Source organism: Excalfactoria chinensis, chromosome 5 (assembly GCF_039878825.1).
Source record: "Excalfactoria chinensis isolate bCotChi1 chromosome 5, bCotChi1.hap2, whole genome shotgun sequence".
In the NCBI taxonomy this organism is placed as follows: Eukaryota; Metazoa; Chordata; class Aves; order Galliformes; family Phasianidae; genus Excalfactoria; species Excalfactoria chinensis.
The window spans coordinates 48,870,106-48,893,028 of NC_092829.1; the positions used below are offsets into that span (position 1 = coordinate 48,870,106).

General features: G+C 46.5%; 1 protein-coding gene across 2 annotated transcripts; it reads left to right on the forward strand.

Moving 5' to 3' along the window:
* Positions 1–376: 376 nt before the first annotated feature.
* Positions 377–22,387, forward strand: LOC140253377 (1-aminocyclopropane-1-carboxylate synthase-like protein 1). 2 transcript variants are annotated; one of them, XM_072338896.1, is made up of 15 exons: positions 377–472; positions 11,025–11,635; positions 12,697–12,756; positions 15,015–15,085; positions 15,586–15,655; positions 16,692–16,758; positions 17,124–17,221; positions 17,771–17,848; positions 18,764–18,864; positions 19,135–19,224; positions 20,021–20,066; positions 20,202–20,343; positions 20,904–21,046; positions 21,430–21,583; positions 21,804–22,387. In XM_072338896.1, exons 2-15 carry the CDS (start codon positions 11,042–11,044, stop codon positions 22,049–22,051), a joined length of 1,962 nt encoding a protein of 653 aa, XP_072194997.1. In that variant the 5' UTR covers positions 377–472; positions 11,025–11,041; the 3' UTR covers positions 22,052–22,387. The 2 variants fall into 2 exon arrangements, with proteins under 2 accessions (XP_072194997.1, XP_072194996.1); XM_072338895.1 differs by lacking the exon at positions 377–472 and adding an exon at positions 9,102–9,889.
* Positions 22,388–22,923: the final 536 nt, after the last annotated feature.

A 22,923-nucleotide genomic window follows, 5' to 3' on the forward strand; every position in this document is an offset into this window, starting at 1 on the left:
TCTCAGGGAATGACATATCTGTGTGTGTGTTGATATCTACAGTTTTCATTTTTAATACTGGAGGTGATAAAAATCTACAAAAAGCTATAAGCAAAACTTGGTTCTCTTCTCCCTTCTCGCAGATTGTTCCGTAAATAACTACGATTGGTTTTGGACCAGAGGCTAGACCTTGACTGTGTACTCAGCGGATCACCTGTGCTTTTTCCCCAGCATCACTTGGGGAGCATCTGGTGTGTTCTCCATGTGGGACAGCCACGTGGCTTGGACCTGACTTTGGGAGGGAGACTGCAAGGATCTCTCACTCTTTCCCAGTGGCTTGGAGCAAAAGCGAACATGGCTAGGAGGTGACTCCAGCACGACGGGAGGTTTGCCACCCCAATGCCCTCTAAAGACACGTAAGCAAGAAACGACGCTGCCTCCTGGGTGCCTTACAACTACTGACGTTCCTTCAGCAAAGACGCCTGCCTCAAAGGTTGGTGATGCAAACGGGGTGTGGAGTGGTCTATAACTGGCTACTGCTAATCAAAGCAGATTGTTGTTAGCTTAAACAGATTCTGATGCTTCCTGAAAGATGTGTCCATCTGTCTGCAAAGAGGTTCAAAGTATGTCAGGGAGGAGAGCTGGCGTGAAACACACTGTTGTCTCTCTGAATATAATCATCCTCTGATTTCTCATGTTGAAAAGCAGTGAACTTTAAGGAATTTCATGGAGGCTGAGTTAGTAAGATCTCATCCATCAGACTGAAGGAGTGTGGGCACAGGCAGGACACACTTCCGTGTATGCTGCCTCTGCTTGCCAAAATACTTTTTGCTTCCAATGGGAAAAAGCCAGGTTTCCTTGTGGGACGAACAGCCTGTTTCAGTCATGACCTCTGGCCCAGAAACAGTCTTAATGGTTTTTCTGTGTGGTATTCATCATTTCTAAATAGCTGGCTTGAAATGTAATTAATTTCTTTCATAAAAGTTACTGTAATCTCGGTCCCTTCTGAACTGAAGCAGTTCCAGTCAAACTGAAGCCATGGGGAAAAAGTGGAAAGCAAGATGGTGATAACATACACGTTTCAAAGGGAAGGTCTGCGTGTGTAATTACCCTGATGTTAGTTATATTTCTCAGTCTGTGGCAATGCACTCAAAACCACAGATTATGGTGTGAATGGAAGTGAACTATGTCTAGCCAGCAAGGGATCTTTTAAGGGCAACTCAGATGTGAGTTACGTTAAAGCAGGGTCTCTTAAGGGTAGGGAATATACTCCTGATGTGCACAGGACTGACCAAAGTCTGTGAAAGTGGGAATGTGATGTAAGGCTTTTGCTTGCAAGTCTTTGATAGGAGCGTGCGTCAGACTGTTTTCTTTCTCCCATCTGTCCCTGATTTAGGAAGGATGGAGGCTGCGAGGACAGGCTTAGCTAAAGACACCTGCCCCATGTTGAGGCCACTCAGCTCACCTCTTAACACTAGTGTTCTCTCTTCCCTCTCCTGAGCTAGCGAATTTGGTGGTGATTGTGGCCACATCCTGGTGGCCCAGACAGGGAATCTGAGTGGAGCTGACATCTGCTCCATGCCCACTGTGCAACTCCTGAGGCACAAAAGCCTCTCAGAACCCTTGCCAGATGCACTGAGGACTGAAAGAGACTGAAAATGTTCTTTCATCTCTTGCAGTCACTCACCAATGACAGGGGAAAGTTTCCATTTGCTTCTGAGCATCGTTCACCTCTTCTGGGTATATCTGGGGCACGAGGACTGCGACTCTCTAACACTACACAGGAAAGCTATTTTTAAAAATCACTTACAAAAACAGAACAGAATCTTTTGCCACCACATACTGCACCGAAATAACAGTGTCGGCACATCAGCAGTGGGGACTGGCTTTCAGCAGGCTTGAGAGTCCCTGCAAAGAGGCCTCAACTTGCACTGGAAAGCAGGGTCTCAAGCATTGCTTCAACCTCTGGAATAGTAATTTGCTTGGGGCAGTCTCAGGTTAGGAGGTGGTCTCTACAGAAACCCTCAAATTTCTGCAAATCTGAATGTTGGGGTGGCAAGCAGAGTGTGTGCTGGAGTTCCTCCGGACACTGGTGTCTGATTGCTGTTGACATCTGGACCAGAGAGCAGCTCCAAACTGCCATTCACTTGAAAATCTAGAAATGTTTTCGTAGATGTTTTTAGAAGTTTTCTGAAGTTCTTCAGAATGAATCACTGCTTGAGAACAGCTCAGTAAACACCATCCAGCTAAAATGACTGAACACAGTACAGCTTGAACCGAAATGGAGTTCTTCAAGGAAAGGTTTGCCAAAAGCTGCAACACAAACTCTGTCCTCTTACTTAATGCAATAACACCCCTGTCAGCCCGAGAGGAATCATTTTCAGAAATTTCTAGCAATAGCTGTAATTTCTGAGCATTCCCTTCACCCCGGGAAGCCTGTGCCCGTTGATTGATAACTAGTGAACATACTGCTCTTTAATAGGGCAAGGCACATGACCCTAGTTGAGGGCACAAGGACATGCCCTCTGGTTGGGAAAAGCCTGGGAGGTGGGTGTGATTCTCCCACATGCTTTTCTGGGAGCTCCTTGATGCAATCCAGGTCTAATGAGCGCACCTGACAATGTAAACAGCTATGAAAAAGAGCATTTCCTCAGCCTTTTTGCCAGAGATACGACAGGAGCTGTGCCTAGGACCCTAGGGGAACATCCAACTGATTGACTGACTGACTGACAGCCTATTTTTGCTGGCTAAGTCCACAGGTAAGAACAAGATTTTTCTCCAGCTGTGTTTCCCTTCAGTTGTAAGGTTTGGGAAATATTTTGCCTTGCTTTAGACAACAAATTAGCAAATATTGACAAACATTCACCCTGATCTCCCCTTTTCTAGGAGACTTGCTTTGGAGCTCCAATTGTTGAGAAATATTAATAAAGTTGCATTTAGACAACAGGTCTGGCTCATTTCTAGGGTAGCCCAGGTCCTCTTAACTGGTGCTGCTGTAGTTGGGGCAGTGAATTTGGTCTAATCAGCCAGCATCATCTACTGGCATTTCTTTGTGCATGTTCTTTTTGACTGTTGGAAAGTGATTGAATTGCCCCATGCCTCTCTTCCTTATAGTAGTAAACTGGGAACCAGCTGCACAACTGTGTTGTTGGGTTATGGTCATAAGGACTCATGAAACATTTCCAAGTAGAAGTCAATACTGGGATGAGCAGCAGCTAGACTTTTGAGTCACTTTTTCCTTCTCTTTGGAACTGTACCGGTGCAGTGGGATGACTGTTACTCATAGCTCACTATATCTGTGAGCTATATAGTTATAGCTCACTATAATCTGTCTGCTGGGGGAGAACATACTGTGTATTGGGGTGCAGGTGCTGCCTGTTGGATTAAACCAGTTCCAGACCAGCACAACTTTGTGCAAACCTCCTATGTGGATCTGCACCACTGTAGCGCGATGTCTTTGCTTGCTAATCAGTGTGTGCTGCTTCTGCAGTGGGATTGTGAAGGAATGGTGGTGTCTGGAAAAGGTAATGAGGTCAGACCCAGTGTTGCATGGTGGTGGTTCTGCTTTGAGGAATGGGTTGACTCAGGAGCAGCACTGGGGAGAACAATCTCTGACAGTTTGGAGCTTGCTGAGATACTTAATATTCACTGAATCTGATGAAGTCCAGTGTTTGGGGAACTAACCGGATGAGACATCAGCGTAAGTATTAGGAATTATAGCTGAGACATTATGGGAAATGAGTGAGATTCCAAAACGTAGGAAAAGGATACACAGAATAACTGTCTTTGAAGAAAGGAGAAGGAGGTGAAAGGAACCTAACAAAAGTCATCCCAGTTCCTGGAAAAAGTGGAACAAACAACCCATGCATAAGAGTCTTGAAGATAACAAGGTGATAAGTTGCAGGCATACAGGACTGTCAAGAAGAAATCCTACCAGAGCAGACTGCCTTTTTTCTTTTCTTTTTTTTTCTTTTTTCTTTTTTTTTTCTCTTTTTCCTTCTCCTGACAGAGTAACCAACCAGGGAAGAAAAAGGAGACACCCTATATTCCCACTACAGTAAGGCTATTTACCCTTATTTTCATGATATTTGTAAACCAGCAACATATATGCACTCTGGGTGAAACTGGTGGAATATGGATGCACAGCTCCAAAGAAAAGCCTATTTGCAGGAAAGTCCTTAGGGTTTTGCATCAGATGGGAGGGGAGCAATGAGGGGGCTGTAAGGGACCCTCCCAGGGCGGTCAGTCTTGTTAATGGCTTTGTAGGTGCAACAGAGATATGACGCTTATCAAGCCTGATGACAGTGCCATTCCAGGAGGTACGCAGACACGTGGGGAACAGGATCAGAAATGAAAGTGGTCTTCAGAAGCTGGGGGACCAAACAGAAAAGGAATTGATATGGAAAGGCACTGCACAGAAATACATGATCCACTGAAGAAATACAAGATAGAGAAAAGCTTGTAGGAGAGCAGGTAGGAAGGTTTTAAGTTTTAGTGGTCTTAATTGGTCACAATATGAATGTACTTCTCTGTTCAGAGATCAGTGTTATCCTAGGACAGACGTGAGTGCCGTCTCTGAAGAAGCCTCTTTTCACTGTCTAGTATCGATGTGACTCTGTCAGGATTATTATGCCTGACGGTGGCAACCACATATTCCTAAAGCTGTAGATTGGTTTATAAGAGAGCTTAGAGAAGAAAAACAAAAATAACCAGACGTCTAGAGAGGATTATCTCTTCATTTTTATTTTTTTTTTGAGTCTGCTGAGAAAACTGCATGTAACCTCTTCACTCACTGCAAAAGGATGAAGACTTTTTTGGTTGGTGTTAGATAGGACAAGATTCTCCCTTACTCTTTATGCTGTGGTGGAGGACATGCAGGTTAGGCATTAGGAAACCTTTCTCTTAGTGAGTATACTGAGAAGGCTGCTTAGAGAGACTGGGGAGTTTTAAACTGGAGATACGAAACACTTGTGACTTCCAGGAATTGTGTCACAGTAACGCTGCTATAGGTAGGGAAGTAAATAATGAGAGAGCACATCAGAGAATTTAGACAGCATAGCTGCAAAAACCAGACAGTCCTTTGGGCCAAAAGGTTCCTCTTCCAGCCTCAAGCTGCTGATAGTCTGGCTTTGCAGTGGTCTGGGCTGCACCACTGCAGGTCCGTGCCAGGCAAAGAACAGAGACGGGAGATGATTCTATGATGAGAGAAGCAGCTTTGCAGCTGTTTTGGAAACAAAGACAGCGTGCGTTTATTGATGACTTCAGTCTTATTTTACTTGCCAAACAGTAACGACAGGTTGCATGACTGTCAGGATGAGAGGATCCTCTCATCTGCTGCAATTTAAGTGCCTGGGGGCCACTGCCTTCAGAAGGATTTCAGGTTTTGTGTCCACGTGGAAAAGTGGGAGGACTTGCAGTCTTGAGAGAACTGTATTCCGTCCTGTGCAGTTCTGTGTTTCTTTTTACAACCAGTTGTTTGTTTTGTTCACACACTACTCTGAAGGGAACATAGACTTCTAGCAGCACTAACAAATATCTACTTAATGGTAGCAGATAATGATCCTATTCTAACTTCTGGTCACGTTTTCTTTCCAGAAAGCAATCAATTCAGTGTGGTTATTTGAACTGAAAGCTGGCAAAAACTTCATGCTTACTTAGAAATTGACTTCAGGCAGCTCAGAAGCCTCCCTGTCACTCAGTTCTTTGCACAGCCACTCAGCAGTGATTTCTCCAAACCTCCTTGAAAAGTTTACCTTATAAAGATTGGAATTTCCACACCAAGTTTGGAAAAACATGACTAAGCTGGATGAGGCACCAACACGTTGTACAGTTGGCGTAATGGAGGTCAGCAGGACCATGTTGTCTCACTGTAACTCAGGCTGCTTCCTGAGTGTCCTGATAGTTACAGGAGGACAGATTACGTTCCTAGAATCGAAAGAGCAATTGCAGAGTTCTTAAGGGCAACATCACTGAAGCTGTTGCACAAGATGTGGAGAAGGGCGGAAGGAGAACAGAAAGGTCCGCAGCTCTCACTGTCTGGCCACAAAGAAAAGCTTAAAAGCAAAAGGGAAAAGAAAGAAATGTAGCCAGAACTGACAACATGTGAGGGGAGTATTCTCTTTTGAGGACTGCACCTGGATCAGGAAGAAACCAAGTGCAGCTGAGCTAGGTGGGTACACGCATACTGTGCCCATAGTTCTCTGTTCAGTGAGCAAACAGTGATATGAGTTTTTGTGGCCTCTGACAAAAAGCTACTCTTAAATCAGAGCAGTGTACTCTTCTCAGGCCTGGCAGAGCAGAAAAGAAGGTCAGGATGAGGACAGTGCTCCACCATCAGTGCAGCAATGCTGCAGCAGGATGGGGCTGAGCTGCTCTGAGCCATGTGCAAAGCAAGGACACCCATGGCAGCACTACAGCTGTGTGGGAAGGGCTCTGTTTTAAACTTGTTTTCCCACTGTACATAAATACTTAATTTCCCCTGCAATTGCAAAAGCCTTGCTGGCACTTCTGACCCCCGGTTAGGAAAGACTATGTGGATGAACAGGTCCTGCTCAGGTCGTGCTACAGGAAACGTGATCCCAGTTTCAGCTTCTGCCTGAAATAACTACATGAGCTATGTAAACTGCTTGTTATTATAAATGAAAATACAGGAGGATTCTCACCCATGCTTATACATAACTGCTTTTTCTACCAGACCAAAAAGGAAGATCGCTGTGTCTATATTTAACACTAGATAAGGGCCAGTAAGTTGGCTCCTTTCCTCGCCTTCCATTTTTCTCTTTTTAAGGCAAACGGTGACAGATCCTGTCAGAATATGCATTACTTACAAGTTGGAGGGGCAAAATCTAGCAGCAGGTGGAGTGACAGGGCAGCAGCCAAGGAGAGGGAGAAAGGCTGAGACCTGGGTTTGTTGCATGGTTGCCTATGAAATTTTATCTCTTGAGTTTACCTCAGGGGTGCAGTTCTAGTGTGAGCACGTCGTGTCTTTGCAGAGCAAAGAACCACACGCATCCCTGCAGGCTCTCACCATATTCCCTAAGAGATTTGCAAGTGTGTTAGTATCTCTTTACAAATAAAAGATAACCATGTCAGAAAACACAACTTTCTGTGATAAAAGCAGTCAGCTTATCATATCAAGCTGGGATTTCGGAGATCCACAGCTGTGGGCTTTGAGGCCTGCATGCAGCTGAAGGGCTCCTGGCTGTGTCTGTGGGCACTGACCTGGCCACACCATTCTCTGGCTGTGGACAGGGAGAAAACGTTTGCATGTCTCCTTGCAAAGAACTCGCAGTACTGACCAGATCCAGCCTGAGAAGAAGCAACAGCCAAAAAGCAAAGAACCCAAACAAATAAAAATGCACGATGGGCTAATATAAACAGCGTCAAGAGGGAAGTAGCTTAGAGTGCTCATGTTCCAGTAAGAGCCATTATCTTTGCTTTTCTTTCTCTCTCTTCATCACAGCTTTCCCCTGTAGTTAGCCACAACCTACAGAAACGTTGCTACGACAGCTGGACCTACAGGAACCCAGGCACCTTTGAAGGAGATACCTAGATGTCTTTGAAAAAGGGAAGAGCCACTGATGTCATTTACCTGGACTTCAATAAGGCCTTTGACACGGTCCCTCACAGCATTTCTGTTTTCTGCTCCAGGGAATCGCATTTAGTATGATGCGCTAATGAGATTGTGTGAGTGCCCAGGCCTGCCTCTTACTGCAGCCCTTCCCACAGAAAGCGGGCAAAACACCGTTCCCCTATTCTTCGTGTGGACAGGGCACTGAGCATGAGGGTGGAAAACACCCAGCACTTAGGCATGTCCTGTGCTCCTGTCCAGAACTTACAGAAAACCCGACGTGCTGTTTCATTGGTTACAAAATTAACTTCTCCTCCCCAGCACCCTAAAGTCAGTCTCTGGAGATCAAGGTGCTTAATAACCACGATTCTCTTTCCCTTCCCTTTCTTGCCTAGCTCTGCTTTACAAAGGTTTCTGGAGGCTCTCCTACTGCCCTCTGCGGGCAGCCTCGAGGAGTGCGTTGGGAACAGAGATCCCCACAAACCTTGGCTTCTCTCACGGCCGTGCGCTGAGGCTCCTTATTAAAATAGGCTTCTGGTAGCAGCAGGCTAACGGTACCCCTGCTTTGGCTGCCGACGCAACAAGTAGGCTAGGGGAAGGCAGCTGTAAAGGTTTGCACTGCAGAGAGATGGAAGAATTAGTGAAAAAATAGGAAGGGTTGCCTTGGGGAAAGCAGGTCCAGCATTCATCTCGGTCGACGTGCTTTATTTCGGGGATCCTCTGTGACTGTCACGGTTTCGGTCAGAAGCTCTCTGCCCTCCAACAGCCGCAGCAGGCAATGAGCGGAGCCCCGGACAGCCTCGCATTGACGGCGGCCGCGGGCACCGTCGGGGCGCTGCGATCTCGCCGGGGACTTCTCGCTGCGGGGCTGCAGCACCCCCTGCAGGGCCCGGAGGGGGAGCGGCAGCAGCACCCTGTGCCCCAGGAGCACGGCCGGGTGCCGTGCGGGCTCTCTGCGCCGTTCTGCGCTCCGTGCTCCGTAGTGCCCCAACGCGGATGGCCCGACTCGTTCCGGAGCCAGGGCACAAGCACGGCTCCTTCTGGGAGCTCCCCGCTGCTCTCCGCGATGTCCGTCGGTGTCTTTCAGAAGCAAAACGGACCGCTCCGCGCTATCCCGGAGGGGACGAGCCGAGCAGAGCCGTGCCTGGCACGGCCGGGCGGGGCGACGGGCGGGACCGGGGGAGCGGGCACCTCCCCGGGGCGGGGCGGCTCTGGCACGGCTCGGCACGGCCTGACCCCGCACAGCCCCTACTGGCCGGGTAGCGCCGGGCCGGGCCGGGCAGAGCTGAGGGAAGACGGCGGGGGTCGGGGAGAGGTTCGGGGCCGCTGTGCTGAGCCCGGCGCCGCTCGGGAACGCGGCGAGAGACTGGCACGGACTAAAGTTATCCCGGAATAAGGCTGCACGCATGTGCTGTCACCCCGGATGTGAACATGCCGGCCCGGCTCCCCACTAGCTCGCTCCGCCCGGCTGTAGCGGGTGGGCAGAGCCGTGCCGAGCCGTGCCAAGCGCGGCGGCGGCCGTGCGTAGCCCCTGAAGGGCCGGGACGGGCAGGGGCGGTGAGGGACGAGGTGAGAGAGGCTCCTCTGGCCGGGGGGCAGCCCCGAGGGGTCGGGGAGCAGCCCCCGGCACAGCCCGGCACGGCCCCGCTCGGCTCGGGGCGCCGGGAGCCGGGGGGAGGGGCGAGCCTGCAGCCCCGGGAGGGATGGATTTTCGGGGGAAGAAGTACGAGCGCGGCAGTAACTGGTCGGACCCCGAGGTGGTGGAGCTGCTCCAGCTGTGGGCGGACGAGTCGGTGCAGCTGGAGCTGGAGAGCTGCCTGCGCAACCAGCACGTCTTCAACCGCATCGCCGAGGTGCTCCGCGAGAAGGGCATCCACCGCACCGGCGACCAGTGCCGCGAGAAGATCAAGAAGATGAAGCTGGAGTACCGGCGCATCAAGGACAACAGTAAGGCCCCCCGGGGCGGCCGCACCTGGAAGTTCTACGACGTGATGGACCGAGTGCTCAATAGCCGGCCTGCACTGGCCTATGGGCCCATGGGTGGCGGTGTGATGGCCACACAGGTGCTGCCAGGCGGCGTGGTGGAGGGCTACCACCACCAGTTTGCTGCCCCTGCCCTGCCCTTTGGGCACTCCCAGCACCCCGAACTGATGGAGATCAAATGTGAGGAGGTGAACTCTGATGAGCGCTGCCTGACCCCAGAGCCCCCGGCAGCTGTGTCTTACCAGCAGGGATGCCCTGAAGAGCATGAGATGGAGAGAGCCTTCCTGGAGAGGGCCCAGAATGACTCTCCCATCTCCAGAGTGGAAATTCCCATTGAAACCAGTGTTTCACCTTCAGGTAGGGATAGTCTTCTGTATTCCAGCGTAGGGTTTGCTGCCTTGTTTCCCAGAAAGAGCTGGTTTTATTCTGGAGCACAGATAGACACCTGTGGTTTGTTTTTTGTTTTGCACCGATGTTTGAATCCTCGTTTTTCATACCCCAAAAAGCTTTAAAGTAGAAGGCTGGTAACAGCATTAATTGTCTTCTGGCAGTTCCTGACACGTCTTGGCACAGGTAAATAAGATCTAAAATTACTGCTCTAGGCTGAATACTGCACATGAACTCCAAAGGACTGGGGCATCTACTCTAAGCTGGAGTAGGCAATTGCATGCTTTTTGGTATTGACTGAATGTGACCAGGGCTGTCTGCAGTCCTCATGCTCAATAGTATCAGGAGACCCTCTTCTTCCATTGCAACCTGTAAACCTGCAGGTGAAACTTCCCTTGTGTTCCATTTGAATGTTTTCCACATCTCATCTTTTAGGGTGCTCAACAACAGGGAATACTTGGGGATAATTGTTGCCCAGCTTAATAATCTGCTAACTAGAACTTGGAAAGAAGACATGTTTGGAAGTCACTGGTAGAAACAGCTGATCTGTTTACAGGAGATGAGCGCAGTTGGCCATTGTGTGGGTGCACAGAAAGATAGACTCTAGAGACCAGGGAGATTTCCAACCTGTCTAGGATAGACTGATGAAAGAGCACAGCCTTCTTGGGAAGAAGAGAGGTGATGGTCAGTGTGAGATTCATTTCTGAGATCAGGAAGAACAGCTGTGGTGATCTTAACCAAATTATGTTTAAGGTTCCTTCCAACCCAAGTGATTCTGAGCTGTGTCCTCCTCACCGTGGTGAGTGTGTGGGTAGCCAAGGGCAGGATCTTTGAATTAACCCCAGTAGTGATCACTGAGGTTAATTCAGAAGGTAAGTGAGATTCAAATCAGTGGCTTGCAGCACAGTAGCGAGCCTGGCATGTGAAGTCAAAGACTGCAAACAAAGTTGCATACTCCAAGATGTGCTCGATTGATTTTGCTTTGTTTTCCCCTAAAAATCCTGCTGTAGTGTATTCTAGGTCAGGCAGCTGGAAGCAGCAAAGCACATCCATAGCATTTATCTTGCCTCATGTTTCATTTTTTCCTACTTTCACGCAACCACAGGTTTCAGTGAGCCCAGCATGGCCAATTCATCCCGCATGCAGAACGCAGTTCCTCGGCCCGGCTTCTCCGCTTTGCACCGCCTGCGGAAGAAGCGGAAAGGCCAGCGTGTGAAGGACCCTCTCGATGACCTCCTACTGAAGACCCTGACATCACAGCGGGCCATGGAGGAGCGTTTCTTGCAGATGGAGGAGCGGCGGTTCCAGCGGGACCTGGATGCGGAGGAGAGGCGGATGCAGCTGGAGCAGCGGCGCTTCGAGCTGGAGCGGGAGCACGAGTTCCGCATGTTCAACGTTTTTGCCCAGATGCTGAGCATCCTGAAGCAGAGCCACGGCAGCGCATCCCCTTCCCTGGCCATGCCTCGAGGCCTGGACTTCAGACAAACGCTGTCGGAACTGATGGGCCGGGTGGGAGGAGGCGACCAGCGGGGGTCGAGAACCCGAGGGCTGGCCGGGAGCCGGAGTGACATGCGTGGTTTCTGCCCCTCGGAGGGGTTCCGGTGCAGCCCGTACCTCTCCGCTCGTGGTAACGTGGCCAGCGTCTTCCAGGGCTCCGATGAGGAGGGGTACAAAGCGTACCACGCTGACAAGTATGATGAAGACACAAACCCCAACGTGAGTGAGTCTCTTTAACTAACGCTCGGGACTTTTTCTGCCTGTTATAGCTCCGCTGTTCGGTACGCAGCTCCTCACACGCCCCCTGGTGGCACAGAGGCTGAGTGTTGATGTTTGGTACTGAATGAGTAACAAATACAGGGAATGGAAATAATGATTTATCTGGGGATTACTTTTAAATAGATCTACAATTCTGATCCTGAACGACTTGAAGACGTCCAGATGTTTTGTTCTGATCCCAAACTGCAGTCATGGTGTAGGACAGTGCAAACTAGAAGCACAGTAATATATGTGTTATATGTTAACTGCTAGCTCTTTTGCTAACTTCTACTAACGACGTGAAAAGTAGATAAATACCTAAATTTGGACTTGACCTTTAGTAGTACCATCCACAGCCAATTGTTTAGACACCATTTGATGTGCGTTTTTGATTTATTTATTTAGCTTCTTCCAGTGTTGAGAATGTGCTGGTGGACTGGAGTTCTTTAGCACTCAACACCTTATTAAATAGTCAGGGCCAGACCCGAGCCCTGCAGCTGCAGAATTGCCTCTTCAGAGTGGAAAACTTGATGTTTTAACCACTCTTCATGGCTGTGTGCTATGTGGCATTTGAAAGAACGAGTGGAGTGGAACAGAAGGACTGATAAACAACTGCATTTTGATGAAGAAATGTTTCAGAAACATTTCTTTAAACTGCTGCAGAAGCATAAACCTCAGTTTTCTAGGACCTGTTTCGTGTGTGTTTGCAGTTAGATGCACACTGATGAGTGAATTCAAGAATGAGGTAAATGTTCTGTAAAGAGGAATAAACTGTAACTGTTAGTACTTATCCATTTGCAAAACGCTTATTGCCTAAGAGCCTGAGTGCCTGAGATGTGTCTGTGAACACACACTTGAATATGTACCTCTCTAGTTATATACTGCTACATGAACCATGGTGTGACTTTTCCTTGGTAAGATTTCTGGGGGCAATTCAGTGGAATGACAGCTAAGGTGATGTACATACGTGTTGATTTTGTGTGTGTGTGTGTCCACAAATGATACACTGTTTCTTTTTCTAGGGCATAATTAATTTTGGCACCAGTGAGAATAAGCTCTGCTTTGACCTGATGTCCAAACGGGTAAGTCCTGGTCCTAGGAGAAGTACCAAATAGAATATGTGGTTCTTCCTCCGTGTTTTTCCTAGAGTTATTGCTGCTGCTGGGGTTTCTCTGGTAGATTTTCCTCATGGATTTCTTACTGTTGAGAGCCACTTCTGAAACCAGCTATTAGTATACTTATTGATGTTATTGTTCCAGGAGGACAGGAGCAGGGAGTTTTCTATTCCTTTTCATTGTGTTTCCCCGAAGGAGCGTACTTGGCTCATTGAGATACTTAAGACTCGGTACTTAAATGAAGATAAGATGCATTTCATTTTCTCTTACTGACTGTATTCTGTTTCGTACGGAGGTTTCAGAACTACTTCAGACTCTTTAATTTCAAGAATCTTCACAGTTTGGGACAGAGGAAGTTGACTCTGTCCATTGTGAAGCTACACAGTTTGAGCGCCCACTTCTGAACTTATCTAAGGTTTGAGAGGATGGCAGCAGTGAATGTGACATCTCATGAAATCTCCTGAAATCATACTGGGACAGCTGCTAGTTGGACGCTTTGTTCAGTTCCATGAAACAAATGGCATAACTCATTAAACAAAAAAAGGCAAAAGAGAACAACAGAGCTGTGCCTTAGAGGAGTGTTTCTTGATTTTTCATTAAAATTATTGCTCAGATTCAGCCCCCAGGGTGGAAAGGCTGCTCTTTTCCTAGCTGCAGCTACTTGGGTTGGGGAAGGTAGCCCAGTGACTGACAGTCGGTCTCTGCAGTTTGAAACTCGCTGTTACTCCCATTCCAATTCCCACCCTCAAAATGTTCCTTTTATTCCTTCCCCCCACACCACTGACTCGGGGATGCTACCCCATCGCTTGGCCTTCCAGCTAAAGGAACAGGTAAGGCAGAGCTGCTGCCTGGTGGCTGTGTGCTCAGAAGGTGCCCTATGGGCTGTGTAGGTTGTGCCTCCCTTCCTTCACCATCCTTTCCCCAAACTAACGCAGTGTCTGCAGCAAGTAGTGCAGAAGGAGACGGCTGCAAGTCACGTCTTCATTAGCCTTGTTGTGGAAATGAGCTGTAGTGTGATGAGCTGTCATGCACGTGGCAAGAAGTTACTGCTTCCGGCTTCTTCATCGCATCCCAGAGTTACAGAAAGGGTTCACTGAGTGCAGCATCAGCTCGGATTGAGGGAAAACATAATTTATTGCTGCTGGGGACAGTAAGTACCCAGTTTCCACTGAGCAAAGCAGTGTATTGGATTTCTGCCTTCAACTTTTGGCCCTTAAATTGGCTGACATTCTGTGGTATGAGATCTCAGATAATCTTCATTTTCGTTGGCCCATCTGGTCTCTTAGCCCGTAGACAGTTATCCTTACGGGTTCTCCTCTTCATTACTGCATGGCCATTTTTGGCCAAGTCTGCCGATAGGTTTTGTGTTGCGTTATCTAGATAAGTTTAGGAGAGAGGTCTAAGGAGATGTAGTTCTGCGCTACGCAGACATCAAGAACAACTGCAGGTGAATAAAGGAACTGTAATCTCATATGTCAGGTTGCAGTTCTGCATGGGATGGGATGAGGACAGTGTCTTTGAACTCTAAAGCTTGGCACGAGTTATTAAGCACTGATACGGAATGCTGTGGATTTGTTATAACTTGGTAGACTTTCACACTGCATGTTAAATATCCCTCCTCCTTTGCACCGCCACTCACGTGTCATGTCCTTTTAGTATTAACTCATAGACTTAGTTGCTATCAAATATTTGCAAGGTACATTGTACATAACATTTGTTTGCTCCCTTTTTGTTCACTTAAAATGTCCTCTTTTCCCTGATCGTGACTGCACTTTCCCTCGCAACTTCATAGAACTGGATTATGTGAAACCCTGAAAGTTACAATCCTGGAAATGTTTAGATAAAAGCAACATGCATTCTGTATCTAAACATAAACATAAAAAGGGGCTGTGAAGCTTTTGTGCAGTTCGGGTGATTCTGACTTTAAGAACAGAATAAACTATTTGGCATCCTTTTGGTAGATCTCTGTGCAGTGAAGTTTCGGCTGCAATAATTTGCCAGAAGCCCCCACTTCCTATAAGCGGAAGTTATCACTGATCAGCTTGCTGTTCATTGCCCCTCCGAGCTGCCTTAATTCTGATGGTCAGTGGCTTTCTCAGTCCAGTTTTAAGGCCGTTGAAGTCTTGTGTGTACATGTCTATGCAGAAGCGTGCCTGCCCATGGATTCTCTCTCTGTTTCTGAAATTGGTGACTGTGCTTTTAATGTGTCTTCCTGTTGCTCACAGTTGACACAGACCGATATGAACCTCATGGAGCCACTGCTGCTTCAGTATCCTGACTGGAAGGGACACATGTTGTAAGTCCTCTCATTTCTGTAACTCTTCTCTGTTTGAGTACCTGTCTGAAAACAGAATGGATGAGTACAAACCACTTCTCTTACACAGTAGTTAAAACTTCTTCTAGGTCGTAGAATCATATTTTTTTATTTTCAAGACACTGATTGGTCATCCTACTGAAAAATGCGTTGAAAATCCAGTTTAAAATCATTTTGTGTAAGAGAAGATGCTAATTTTCTAAACATTAACAAATGAGATAACTCCAGAAAGTTCCTTGAAGCCCTATTAAAATGGAGGACTTAAGTCCTCCAGTTCTCTTTAATGCTCTTCAGAAATGTCTGTGCAGCCGTAGCCATTGTCCATGACGCCTTTGCCACATGTAGCAGTCACGTCTGTGGCATGGGCTGTCTGCATCAAACTTTACTGTGCCCTGGCTTTATTTTCCTGAGATGTGGACCTGGGGAAGCCCAGCCTCTTGGAGAATAAGCTGAATCAATATTTGCTTTTGTGTCTTTCTCAGTTTACGGGAGGAAGTGGCTCGATTTTTGACCTATTACTGCAAGGCCCCTGCACCTCTTAAGGCAGAAAATGTGGGTAACCCACTTTCCATTGGTGTCTATTCTAATGTATTGCCATTTGTTATCAAACAATTTCATCTTATTTTTTTAAACAACTGATTTTCTAATATGACAGCCTTTTATCATGTAAATGAGATTGAATCATAGCCATTTTAGTCGCTTTTGATGCACACGTCAGCCAAAACATTTCAGTTCTACTGTGTATTTGCCTTATTCTTTACTTCTGTTGCCAGCTCCTCATTCCATTGCTCCCAGTGAGGCTTTTTGTTGTTTTTATCTCCTTGTTCAGCTCTGGGACCTACCAGGCTCGTGTCCCTCAGCCTTGACAAAGAGTGCCCGTTGTTTCTGATGGGTTTAATTTCATACTATTTTGCTGTTATACCACAGGACAAAATCTGTCACTGAGCCAACGGCAGTTTTACCTGGCAAGATATTTTCAGACCTTGTAATGGTGTTATAAGGAAGGTGTCAATACCTGAGTCTTTGCAGGACTTGCTGATTTGGGAGGGGTGCAGGCCAGGCTCGGTGCACGTATGAGTCCTGCTTTTGCTGGGTGGGAGAGTCTGCAGGAGCCAGTACTATTGCTGCTCTTCTGGCTGCAGTAACTCAGCAGAAAACGCTGCTTCACATAAACTAAAGTCATCACTGATCAGTTTGCTGATCATTGCCTCTCCAAGGCAGCAGATTCTACCTGATGCTTGGATTGAAACTCTCGAGGCCTTTGTGCATCAGTCTTCTAGAAATGGGAGACAAACTTGCTTCTCTATACTTCTATTTATGCTCTTGCACAAATTTGGCGGGAGGTAGGAGCTGCTGTTATCACAAAGAGAAGATAAAACATAATAAAAAGGCAACTGGAGAAAGGATCGTGAAACAAAGTCCGGGGTTAATGTTGTTTCCAGTAGAAGTAAGATGTCAGCAGGAAAGCTCTGGGAGCATCCATGCTAAAGGATTAGGGAGGGAAATGTGTTTTGTTGGTTTTGTCAGACATTTTGTGGTGGTGTTTCTATGGACGTATTTATCACTAACCTCTCTCTTTCTTCTCTAGGTGATTATTCTGAATGGTTGTGGCTCCTTGTTTTCTGCATTAGCTACAGTCCTTTGTGATCCAGGGGGTAAGTGGATTGCTGGAAAATATCTTTAATGTGTTTTTTGTTGTTGTTGTTATTGTTGCTTGGAAATAATGTGTTAGTTATTTTTAATGCCATTTTGTGGAGGTGAAATAGTGGGGAATTAGCACTGCTGCAAGGTATATACTGCTTATGCTTACCTGGGATACTGAGGATGGGTGTACAGTGTACCGGTTCTTGCAGAAGGTTGTAGAACTGATACAGAAAGAAAGCGGAGAAAAAGAGTAGTAACATTACGATATTTCCAAAGTGCATAACTGTAGAAAAGCTTTCATGCTCAACTGAAGTCCATTAGAGGAGAAGGAAGGACAGCAATCCGTTGCTAACAAGTTTTGTTGTCTTGGTTTCAGAGGCTGTTCTGATTGCTACTCCTTTTTATGGTGGTATCACCCAGAGCGTCTTCCTGTATGGCAACGTCAAGCTGGTGTACGCCTATTTAGACAGCAAGGTAGGAGTTGAGGAAAGGGAATACCGACCTCTGCAGTTAAAAAACAATTGGCTCAGGAAAGAGCCAAGCTTTGGGGACTCAGAACAAGGCTAGGCAGCCGCCTGTGATTTCATTTATAGCTGCAAAATTAGACACTTTGTTTCCAAGAAACTTCCAAGACCATTAATCTAGTCTCTGGTGTTGTCCTTTTCTTGTGTCGTGCTCCCTGTAAATATATAATAATGGCACCTAGTGGGGAAAAATAGCCATTTTGGAGTCAGGCATATGTATTATTCTATAGGAAATGGTCTGTCCCAGAGGTGTAAGAACACATGGCTATCTGACATTGCTTTAGTCATTAAGGATAACCAGAGAATTCTCTGCACGTGGCCAGTCTATGGTGAAAATTTCTTTGATTTTATGTATTTTTTCTCTCTGTAATATAAAAGAGGAAGAGGATGGATGCTAGTCATTATTGTTGGGTTTTTATTTTGTTTTCTGAGGAATGGCTCGAGGCGGGTTGTTGAAATAGTTTGGCCTTGTTAATTTTATCTTTGTGGTGTGTTTCAGATTACTGGAACAAGCACTCGGCCTTTTCAGCTTACTGTGGAAAAACTGGAAAAGGCCTTGCGGGATGCCCTGGCAGAGGTGAGTATAGATGAGCTTCTCATTACGGGTCAAGGCTACAGTATGTTTGAGATGGCCGGTCCCAGATGTGACCTGAAGAGCAAAACATTTCCAAAATCTAGCACCTGGCATTCTCAGGGTCTTTATAGACAGCGTGAGGTCAGGCTGCTTGCAAATCCTGCCTGCTCTTGTGGTAGAACGTTCAGCAGCACTTCCAGGAGGAATCCCACTGTATCATGCGTACCTGGGCATGCACTAAAGCGTAGGGTCTTTTCAGGGCTTTTCCTTCAGCAGTGCCAGCTGGGTTACCCAAAATGTACTGCTCTAAGTAGTACAAATGCATCCGCTAAGAGCAGCGTGAATTGCAGGAGGGAGTGAGAGGCAAATCTAGAAGGTAAGTACAGATGTGTACCACCCATCTGAGTATTTAGTCTGGAAGTTTTGAGATTATCCTAAACCCAGTGTACGTTTAGCTTGATCTTTAGATCATTAGCAGCTCTGACATCACCAGCCACTTGTGCTCTAACTATGAGCAATTCACATCCACGTACCTCGAATTGCTATTTTTCTTGCCTTATTAATGGGCAGTCTTCAGTAACCTGCTACTTAACAATGCTGATACAGACCAGAGAGAGTTCTCTCTCATGCTGAGAATGTGTGAAGGCATCTTTCTTATAATCGAGCAGCAATCATTGCAGACTCACCGTTTTCAAACTCATAGATTCCTTCTATGATATTTTCCACAGTTCACTTTGCAAGTGCCATCATTATAAAAGTGTCATTTATGGCTAAAAGTTTTCTCATACAAATCTGACTTTTGAGGTGAAATATCATAGTAGAGGCTGGGTCTTGCATCACACTCACTGCTCCTTGGAGAAACTGAAAGTTTTCCCGCGGTGAATGCTCTCTTACTGTCGTGTTGTTTGTGTTCTGCAGGGAGTAACTGTAAGGGCCTTAATTCTTCTGAATCCCCAGAATCCCCTTGGGGACATCTACTCCTTGTCAGAGCTACGGGACTACCTGGAATTTGCTAAAAGGTATGCCTGTTTGGAAGGCTGAGGTATCCAGAGGCAGATACGGCTTTCGGAGCCTGGTGGTCTACTTGCTGTGCCTTAATTTATCTGTGAATATCTTCTCGGTCAGTTCAATGTGCATAGTTAAATATAACAGACCTTCTGAGTTGTGAAAAAATCGACTGTGCTGCAGAATTTGTTGTATGAAGGTAGTCTTTGCAGGGTTCTGAATTTCTCTTTGCTTCTCATCCAGAAGCAGCGTTCTTTTCTAATTTCCATTTTGTCCTTTTGCAGGCACGAATTGCATGTGATAGTAGATGAGATCTACATGCTGTCAGTTTTTGACGAATCAGCCACGTTTCACAGTGTCCTAGGCATGGACAGGTAAAATCAGCTCCTACTTCCCTGGCCATCTTCCAGTGACAGTTCAACATGATGCCTTGCTGAGAACTTGTGACTGGAAGTTAAGTCATGAGCAAGCGAATTCTGAATCTGCCTTATATAGTGGACTTTTTATTTTAGCTTTTTTTAGCGTGTGCTTTCATATGTGCTTGTGATAGTCCCCAAAAAGTTGGAGATGATTGTTTCGTTCCTTGGAAGCGAGGCTTTTTCTTTCCCACCTCAGCGTTCCTTACCTCTTTCTCTTACTTCTGTTGATGGCTGTAAAGACCTTCTGTTGCTGTTTACGTTCTCTTTTTTGTACAGTAGTGACTGATCACAGTGTTGTTAGAGGTTTGGGAATGAGTTTTATTAGGTACTGATGATGGTTCTTATGGGTCCCTTCCAACTCGGGATATTCTACGACTGTGAATCTCTTTGTAGAAAGTGTTGTGGTTTGAAAGAAAGAAAATTATTTTAAATGAGTAGAAAACGTATCGAGTTTTAGCATTACATTTGCAAACTTAGTACATGCAGGAAATCTGCACATAAAATACAGCACTTAGCGTGAGTATCTGAAATGCTTACATCTGAAATACTTAAAAATTGTGTCTAAAATTAGTTCCTGGGAGTTCCTTGCTTCTAAAGGCAGGTCAAATTTGGGTTTTCCCTGCTTGACCGGTGATCTGTGCTGCACTGCCACTGTGTAATGCTGCCTCTCTGTTTTTGCAACGCTGCACTGGTGATCCAAAACTTCAGCAGCTATGACACTAATTGCCCATCTGCATCCTTCTACATACAGATTGCCTGATCCACAGAGGACTCACGTGATGTGGGGAATAAGCAAGGTGAGTGCCAGTTGCTGCTGTGCTGCGGCTTCCTTACTGGTATCCTCAGTCTCCTCGGGTTAGAAAGAACAAAGCAGTGTAAGTAGGAGCCCATCCTTCCTGTTCAAAACAGTAGTCTCTCTGTGTCTTTTGCAGGATTTTGCCGTCTCTGGGATTCGTTTTGGTACTTTGTATACGGAGAACCAGGATGTTGCTAATGCAGTGGCTTCTTTGTGTTATTTCCATGGCGTTTGTGGACCAGTCCAGCACAAAGTTGCACAGCTACTTAGGGACAGAGGTGAGTCAGCAGCTACTGTAGGATCCTCGTGCCATCCTGTTATCTAGGTACTTGAGGGGATTCTGTCCCTTTATTTTTCCCAGTGGTCTCTTATTTGTGTGGTCAGCAGTTGTCCATTATCCTGAAGCTGCCTCTGTAAGCTGTGGCTGACAGCAACAGCAGAGGAACACTGCAGGGTTCTTCATCGGCAGACATGGAGGAGCAGCTCTGAAGAAGTGTGATAACTATATGTGTAAAAGCAGCAAATGTACAGAGCAGGGAACACAACCTTGTATGAAGAGGGAAACGGAAGGGGACTTCTAGCTTTACCCTGGTCTTGGGGTGCTGGCGCTCCAGCTGTAAGAGCCATGAGCACAGCAGAGTGGTAAAGAAGATGTGTACGTGCATGAAACTGCTACGTAATTCTTGTCCCCATTTCTGCTTTTTGAGGAAATGAAAAAAGGAGTTGTGGAAGGGAGAAATGTAAAAAGGAACTGTGGCTGTTTTAGAAACCTTAGTCGATTTGTGATTTTTATTCTTAGTCCCTTTGTGATTGATTCTTTTTTTAATCTTCTGGCTAGAATGGATCAACCAGGTGTACCTGAGGGCCAACCATGCCCGCCTGAAAGCTGCCCATACGTATGTGACGGATGAGCTGAAGACACTCGGGGTTCCTTTTCTCAACCGCAACGCAGGCTTCTTTGTCTGGATTGATTTCCGAAAGGTTGGTAGTGTTAGGAAAGGAGGCTCCTCCTGGGCTGAGGGCAGCTACGAGGTGCAGCTTTGTCCAGGGGAATGTTCAATATTGTGATAAGCTTTTTGTTAAAGTCTCCTCTGTTGTCTGATGAGCAGAGGGACGGGTGGCCTGCTATTTCTGTGCATGCTTTTCCTTTTTTCTGCCTGTGCATTTCCCTCCTCGCAGGAATCTTACCGCTCTCAAGCTACTTCCCTTCCCATTTCTTCCTTTATATCACAACTGCTGTGTTTCAGAGGTAAAAGGTGTCTCCCCCGGCCTTTGCAGACCTCGTGGGCATCACAAATTCATGAGGGTCTCTGTGAGTTAGCCTATATGTGACTAACCTCTGGCCCTTCTGGTGACTCTCGCAGTACCTTAGGACGGGAACATTTGAGGAGGAGATGCTGCTCTGGAGGCGTTTTCTTGATAACAAGGTCCTCCTGTCGTGTGGCAAAGCCTTTGAGTGCAGTGAACCTGGATGGTTCCGCATCATCTTTGCTGACAAGACCCACCGACTACAGCTGGGTAAGCGATGCTTTCTTATGTTTTTCCTTCCACTAGAGAATCTGCTGCACCATTTCCTCCACTCCTTAGTCCTGAGCTACCCTATAATTATTATCCTCTTGTCTTTCCATTTTTAATTCCTTCAATGCTCCAAATTTTTCTGGATCTGACAGGGATTTGGAGATCGTTGTCTCTTACTTAGATTCACCCACTAATGTTTCCCTTCCTTTTACAACTGCAGGCATGCAGCGGATCCGCAAGGTTTTGGAAGAACGAGAGCAGGAGATACTGTCTGAGGAAAAGGAGCAGCCTTGTCAGTCAGATCAGGATGGCAAAGCAGATAGCACAGATGAAGTCATTTTTGTATCTCGCCACCAGGAATCTTCCTGTGCTGGTAGTTCCAATCTCAGTGACCTCATTGGCCTCCTGCAGCAGCAGATGCGTTCATCCGATTGGCTACAGAAAAATACAGCAGAACAGCTTGCATAGAGAAAGCCAGAGATCTACAGCGTGTTCAACAAACTCATGAGGGAACAGCAGGGGCCAGTGTACCTGTAGGCATGTTTTTGAGCATTAAAGGAATGGTCCTGGGCCCCTAACAGCTCAGCATTGACTTTCAGCAAATAATATATTTTCTGTACAGCGAGAAAATCACTTTGTAAAACCCCTCCTCTACCCCACTTGATGTCTCTGATTTGTATTATATAGGTGATTTCCTTGGATTGGGGTGAGGTTAGGGAACGGTGGGGGGTTTTGTTCACCTGCTGCATCATTTTATTTTGTATTTCATTTCTAATGAATATGCTCTTAACTCTCTTATAAGGTCCTGTGGTGTCATGGCGTCTTTTTTTATATACTTCTCGTTTCACTCTTTCTGGGAAGGTGGGGTTTGAGATTGTTAAAATGTGTAAGGTTTCCCTTTTCCTTACTGATACACGGAAGCAATTATTTCAGTGCCAGAATATGACTGTTTTCACAAAGAGATGTTTTTGGGAGATAAAATGTCAGTTCTAAGGTAGCCTCAGTAAGGGGTAAATAAGCTTGTGTGAGGCTCTTAGAACATGGTCATTTAGTTTGAGTTCTGTAATGCATTTTCATTTTGAGTTGGTTTCCATTCTGCTCTAGGATCAGCATCAACCCCCTTGACTGGTGAAATGCCTGTTTTTGGTTTTGTCCTTCACTTTGTATAAATAAAAAGTGCCCATTGGCTTGTTAGGCCACTACGTCCCCAAAAGAACTAGGAGCGGAGAGGTGATGGAAAGGCGATATTCTCTCTGCAGCCTCCCTACTGCTGAGGTCCATCCCTTCTGGTTAGTTGTGAGATTACTCACAGGACACTACCGAGAATGTTCCTTGCACTA